This window comes from Gossypium arboreum, chromosome 6, assembly GCF_025698485.1.
Source record: "Gossypium arboreum isolate Shixiya-1 chromosome 6, ASM2569848v2, whole genome shotgun sequence".
Taxonomy (NCBI): Eukaryota; Viridiplantae; Streptophyta; class Magnoliopsida; order Malvales; family Malvaceae; genus Gossypium; species Gossypium arboreum.
In genome coordinates this window covers 22,549,312-22,556,357 of record NC_069075.1, presented here as the reverse complement: position 1 = coordinate 22,556,357, position 7,046 = coordinate 22,549,312, and the positions used below count along the sequence as shown (strand labels likewise).

The following is a 7,046-nucleotide window of genomic DNA, read 5'->3' as shown; positions in this document are numbered from 1 at the left end:
TGTGAAATGTTAATTTATTGTATCTGTTTAATTCGTAGCTAACGTCGAACCCAAATCCTCGAGTAAGAAAGGAAAAGACAAGATTGTCGACGAATAACTCAGAAATTATAGTGTGTGTTTCTATATTTCGAATCAATTTAATTGTTGCATTGAACATTGCATTTTATGGTAAGTTACAAGGTAAGTGACAAAATTGATTTTGTATGATTTGAATTGAAATGAGATGATTGAATAATTATTAGTGGCAATGTATTAAATTGCATAATAGTAAAAATGTTGTAAATTGTATGAGAGATCAGATGGATATGAAAATGAGATGGTTGATTATGTACATGAATTCATGATATGAAATGAGATTACAAATTGAATTGATAATATTGTTACCTTATTAACTATTCAGGTAGGGTATAATTGGCATGCCATAAGATAGGAAGACTTCAGGGTTTTACAATGACGTGTCGATGAGTGTTGGACACCCCGTTTGTCGGTTTTTACCGGCCAGCGCAGGGTGCAATTTGTTTCTACAGATTATTCTTTCAGGCTCTGGGAGCCAAACTTTGGTGTGTTGGTCGGATCCTCATATCTGAGTTCGAGTCATGTTAATAGGGGAAAAACAAAAAGAAAGTGCTGAAATTGGAAATGGCGAATGAAATATGGATGGATGTAAATTTTGGATAAATTATAATAAATGTACAAAGTGAAAATGTGATGATTCTTGAAAATTCTTATGTTTAAATTGAAAATGAATTGCAAAACATGAATGAAGTAATATATATGTTTCCTTTCATTTTTTGAATTGTAGTTTCAGTTATGTAATTGAATAGTTTGTACTATATTTAATTTTTCAAATTTTGAAAGCACCACTGAGTTATACTCAACGTATGTTTTCTCGTACGCGGGTTAGGTACTTAGTAGAATTATCATCGACTTAGCATCCAGTGATGATCTCAAACTCAATTGTTGGTGAATAGTCTTTTTATTGGTTTTGGCATGTTCCTAGATTTTAAAATGTTGGTTTTGGTCATTTTGTATCTGATGGCCTTTTGTGGTATGTAAATATGTGTGTGTGATGGAAATGGTCAACTTGTGGATATTCAAAAAGTGTTTTGCTTTAGGTTAATTGTTTAAGGTTGGTATGGATGGTTTTGATATTTAGTCGAATTATGCTTGATGAATCATTGGAATTAGTTAGCACGTGATATGCTTAGTTATGTTAGTATGAATTGGTAAAAGTCAAATTATAATTATGTTATTCCTTATTAGCTTTGAAAGCCTTATGACCTAGGTTATAAAATGTTGAGTTTTTGGTTGCTTGTTTTTGCGGTTTGGTATTTAGCAATTTGGAAGCTTTATTGTGGATGGAACAATTTAGATATGATAATGATGTTTTAGATGAAATGTTTAATGTATATGTATGTATTTTGTGGTGACAATGATGGCACATTGGTTAGACACGTAAATTATTGGAAATAGGTATGTTTTAGACTCAAAGATTGGTGTTTGAAAGCATGATTTTGGCTGATTATTTTTTTATTTGGCACCTAAGGAATTGATGTTGAAATGCCTTGTTTTAAAAGCAAATTTTAAGTACACACAGCCTAAGACACGGGCGTGTCACATGGCTATGTGCCTCACACGGTCACACCACATGGTCGTGTGTCTTATTGTTTTTAGGTGTAGGTTTCACACAGTCTGGCACATGGTCTGTAACACGGCTATGTGGTCTAAAATAGTTTGTCACACGGTCTGCGACACGACTATGTGACCCAACATCGAATACACACACGGTTTGGCACACGGCTTGCGACACAATCGTGTGACCCTAATTCGAATATGCACATAGGCAAACACACGGGCTGGGACACGGCCGTGTGTCTAGACTTCGAATGTCCACACGGTCTGAGCTATGTCCCACAGCCTGTGACCCCAATTTTCAAAATTTTCAATTTTTTTTCAAAATTTTCTGTTTTGTTTCAAAATGAACCCCGAACATTACAAACTATTTTTAGGGCCCCGTAGGTTTGAATTAAGGTTGTAATTGTATTTATTCATCAATTTTATTGATGTATTGATTGTTTTTATTTAAATTGCATAATTGTTTTCTTTCTAAGTAATTGTTTAGTTTTGTATTGTAATACTCCGTAACCTCAATCCGACGATAAAGACAAGTTAGGGGTGTTACAGTGATAATATGGGTTTTAATTACAAAGAAATTTTAATTAATCAACCTAGAGTTAGTTGCTCTTATGCTCAAAGGAAATATTAGTATAATTTAAGGATTTCTACAGATCAATATTCTAAGTAAAGAAATTGCATAATTTAGATTAATACTGACAAATGCAGATTCTTTCCTAGATATTGTTTCACTTATTGGTTGTTAATTAATTATTTTCGTGATTTGTTCTTTGCCATGTTCGTTAGTTAATTAATTTAGTCAATTTTAATTTTTAATTGATCACTCGAATTATTCAGTTAAATAATAGAAAGTCGGTAATTACTAGTACTTTGAGTCTTTTTGGGAATGATATTTTTACTTATCATAGCTATATTATTAATTGATAAATATATTTACCTTAGTTAAATTTTGAGTTAATTTCGTGACACATCACTTCTATAGAGAATGCTTATAGTGATGTCATGCAAATTTCCACTATTAGACATTGTCGTGACAATTTCCGTCACAATTTTCTGTCACTATTATAGCTTGTTAGTAACAAAACAGTGACGAACTAATAATAGAACTAACATTTAAAACTCAACTATTTACTGTGATGAAATTTAGTGAGAAACTTGTAATAGAAATATGACAGAAATCATATTTCGTCAAAATAATCGTCACAAAGTTTTGAAATTATTATTCAACAAAGGAAATTTTCATCACAATATTAAATTTATAAATAGTGATGGTATTTTGTAATTGAATTGTGACAGATTTAATTAATTAGATTATTTTAAAAATATATATATATAACTTTCAAACTAAAATTAGAATAAACCCTGGTTTTGCTTCGGGAAAATAAATTAAAATTTTAAATATAATATTTATATCAATATATGATAAGTATAATGAATTGAGTTTTAACTTTATTAATATTAATATTATTATTATTGTGATAATTTGAAATATGTGCCTTCAAATACACTAAAATATGTATTATCTTCACTTTAAAGATTGAGGAATTATGCTTTGGTTATTGCATCATCTATATATAAATAAGTGTTAAAGCATAATAAAATAATGAAAACACAAGTTCATAGTCATGACACAAATATCACATGTTAAAATCTATAGAAATTAAATCATTAATATGTAAAAATTTATTTAAATTTATAAAACTTTCAAAAAAATAATGCTAATGCAATATAAAAATATAATTTTTTTTTACAAATTGAATTCAAATGAAAAATTATGTAAAATATGATATAAATTGATATATAATACAAACAAAAAATTATAATTTCTTTAAATTGAATAATTATGAAAAGCTATATAAAACCATTTTATCTTTTAATTTTCTTTATTTTTTCGTTTTTACAATTAACTTTAGTTTTTCGGTAAAAGGTAAAAACCAAGATTTTATAGGAAAAACTTAAAATCTTACTGGGAATTCAACTAAAAACTTAAGTTTCATCTTCATAGTTGAATAACACAATTTCATATAAAAACCCTTTTTTTCCTTTTTCCTTTTGAAAAACGTAATAAAATTGAGTTATTAAAATTAGTGTACAGTAACATTGCCTAATCTCAAATTAACAAGTGACCAAATTGAAAACTTATAAAAATTAAATGACAATTGTGTAATTTACCATTAGTATATCTTACATAATTGAAAGGTGCATCTTCATCACATAATAATTGCGTGCACATCACATAAAAATGCATTTTTAGAAGGAAATATAATTGGAGGGATTTACGCTCTTTATTATTAAAATTGAGCAAACTTTGTATTGTTAATGGGTTTAATGAAAAATTTGGTCACTAATGTTTATATATTTTGTCAAAATAGTTTAATTGTATTTTAAGTCTTTAATTATATTAAATATAAAAATATTATGTTTGACCAATATTCCCATAATTATTTCTTAATATTTAAGTTTCTTTTAAAGGAGTCGGTTGAGTCTTAACTCAATTGGCATGAAAATTATTACCAATATAGAAAGACATGTGTTCGAGTGCATTAAAACGTATTATCTTCCTATTTATATATAATATAAAAGAAGATACAGATATACATATATATGTAAATTTTGAGTTTCAAAATATTTTTTAAACTATATTTAAAGTGGATCCAATATAATTTTAGTTTTGTTATATTTTAAGTGATTTGTTTACTTTTTCTTGACAAATGGCATCGTGTCATTGGTTGGTATATTTTTAACAGAAATTTTGACCATTAATGAGATTACAGAATTAAAGTAGAGGGCCAAGCTGATAATAAAAATAAAATACAAGGACCAATTGATAAAAATAGTTCAAATATCAAAGTGATAATTTTGTTATAGTACATATACTGATATTAAGCCTATTTAATTTTAATGTATATTTCCTATTATTAAAGTTACCATATTTGTCCCTTTACTTTTCTAGTTATTGTATTAATATCAATTTCTTAAATATTTTTATCAAATTTAAGTTTTATAAAAATATTATTATTTGGTACATAATACAAAATTTCATTTAGTTTTAAATAACAATTTCACACTAAAACAGCACATTTTGCTAAAAAATTTATTAATTGTTTTTAATTTTGAAAATACTTCTAATTTTCAAAAAAAATTCTATAAAATTAAATAAATTAATATAAAACATTAAAATAAATACACACGACCAACCTGTGCATCACATATATATACACTAGCTTGTATTCCTATGCAATGATGATCCACTGTACATATTAACTTTATAATATTTTTATGTTATTATTTTTGTTTAAAATCATTAATGAATATATATAATGGAATTACAAAAATATTTAACTAATTTTGAGTTGGTTATATTAATAGTATTTAATCTTAAAAATATTTAATATTTAATATTAAAATAATACAAAATTTATCATGATTAAATATTAATTTATCATAAATGAAATATTATTATTAATAATTTGTATAGGTTATTTATATATTTTAAATTAATTTCCTTTAATGTTATAATTGTTAAGATTTCATATTAAAACAATAATATGTTATTTTAAACCTTTTGAATAGATTAGAAATTATGAAATTTAAAAAGTATATTATTTTAAATTGTGAATTTAAATATGTTTCTAAAATATTGTTATAAAGCACTTTAACCTTTTTAACACTAATTATAATTTAAATATATATTTTAAAGTCAGTTTAAAAAATAATATGACTTATTAGAATTATTTAAAAACTATTTTAAAATTCATTAATAACTTTTAATGGTTTGAACATAAATAACATAAAAGTTAGGATGAACGGTAATATCACACTTTTGTTATTGATGAAGTGTCAGCCAGTGATTGGTGAGACATGTCACTCAATGAACTGTGCTATAACTATTTGTTTTCCAAAATTATGCATTATTATATATAATATATTAGTTTTGTTTATCAGTGCTTTACTATATATATAAATTATTTAATACATTATATGCACAAAAATATTTGTTAGCTTTAATTACTGAAGTAGACATTTTGGACGCTTGCAGTCTGCATTAATCTCAAAATATTAGAAACTTGCTAATTCTTAAAAAAAAAGAAAAAAAATTTGAAATATGGGTTTGCGAATTAAGATATCTTTCGCACTTATTTCCATTATTTTCCTAGAAACCAAACAGAAATCAAAGAAGCTTGTGGATCTGCAAAACCAGGTTTCATTATCTGTAAGCATTAGAATTAATAAAAACAAAATATAAATGCTTCATCATCTATGGTTTGACATGGAGCAAAAATATACTCCAGCAATCCTAGAAACTTCTTAGGAACTTTTAGCAACTACAAGTAAACCAAACCCACAACATCATAAGAATCTTAAGTTTACATGTTTTGATCGATTCTTCCTATTTTCTGTTGTCGTCTTCTTCCAACTCAAAGGCCGAAATAGGGAAATGGGCTTTCAAGCCACTGGGAATAGTAAAGGAAATCTTTCCAGAGGAAGGATCTTCGATAAACATGCCGGAAATGGTGATCCAAATAAACAACTCCTTGCACTTGATTCCTGTGAGTTTCTTAATACCGCCACTGTCTATAAAAAAGGTGATCTCTCTATCGTACGATACTACCTTATTAATCCGCTTAAATTTGTGCTCTTTCTTGTTCTTCAGCTTCATCCACACAAGCCCAGTTGATCGATTTCGACAGAACTCTATTATTTCAACAGGTACGATGCCCTTGGGCAAAGATATTTCCTCAAGCAGCTCCAAAAATTTTTGCTTGCAAAGATCTTCTCCACGGTAAATCTCAGCATTTTCTCTGTGAGTCTCGGTAACTGATGATGGCATTTTAAGCTCCCAGTTTGTTTGTTAAAATGGGAATTTCTGGGTCTTATTTTAAACTCTTAGAAAGAAGGTTGTGTCTTATTAAAATTAATCAAAGAATTTAGTGTTGATTTAATTAACATGCATTAATGTACTGATTTGTAGGATTAATTGCCGTTGAAGTGTATGGAAGAACATAATTTAGGTTGTGAGGTGGGAGGAGAATGGCCAAGGCATTTGGTTTGTAGGATTAATTGGTCTACAAAATCCGTACTACAAAGGGATTATTTTAGCAGAAGCCCAACCCTTGAGAGCTACTAGTGTCATGGGTTGCGCATGGGAGCCCGCAACCATGACACATCTGTGCGATCCATCAAGAAGGAAGGAGGTCATTTGGCCTAATCGGACTGACCCGTTGCTTGAAGAGATTGAAGGTCCATCTACAAGTTAGACAAATATGAAAACATGATCTTAAAAGATATGATTTATAATCTTAGAGATCTTAGATATGATATGTAATTTTATAAGATATTATTTTATAAGATTACATATCTTAGATAAGATATGTAATCTTAGAAGATATGATTTTATATTCTTAGAGATT

The 7,046-nt window shown here is 27.5% G+C and overlaps 1 protein-coding gene across 1 annotated transcript; it reads right to left on the bottom strand.

The window, feature by feature from the left end:
- Nucleotides 1–5,816: 5,816 nt before the first annotated feature.
- Nucleotides 5,817–6,541, bottom strand: LOC108485829 (uncharacterized). Its single transcript, XM_017789677.2, has one exon. It carries the CDS (start codon nt 6,464–6,466, stop codon nt 6,026–6,028), a length of 441 nt encoding a protein of 146 aa, XP_017645166.1. The 5' UTR covers nt 6,467–6,541; the 3' UTR covers nt 5,817–6,025.
- Nucleotides 6,542–7,046: the final 505 nt, after the last annotated feature.

Bases quoted from the DNA above. Each gene is read 5' to 3' on its own strand.
- LOC108485829 (XM_017789677.2), bottom strand. From the start codon at position 6,466: ATGCCATCATCAGTTACCGAGACTCACAGAGAAAATGCTGAGATTTAC.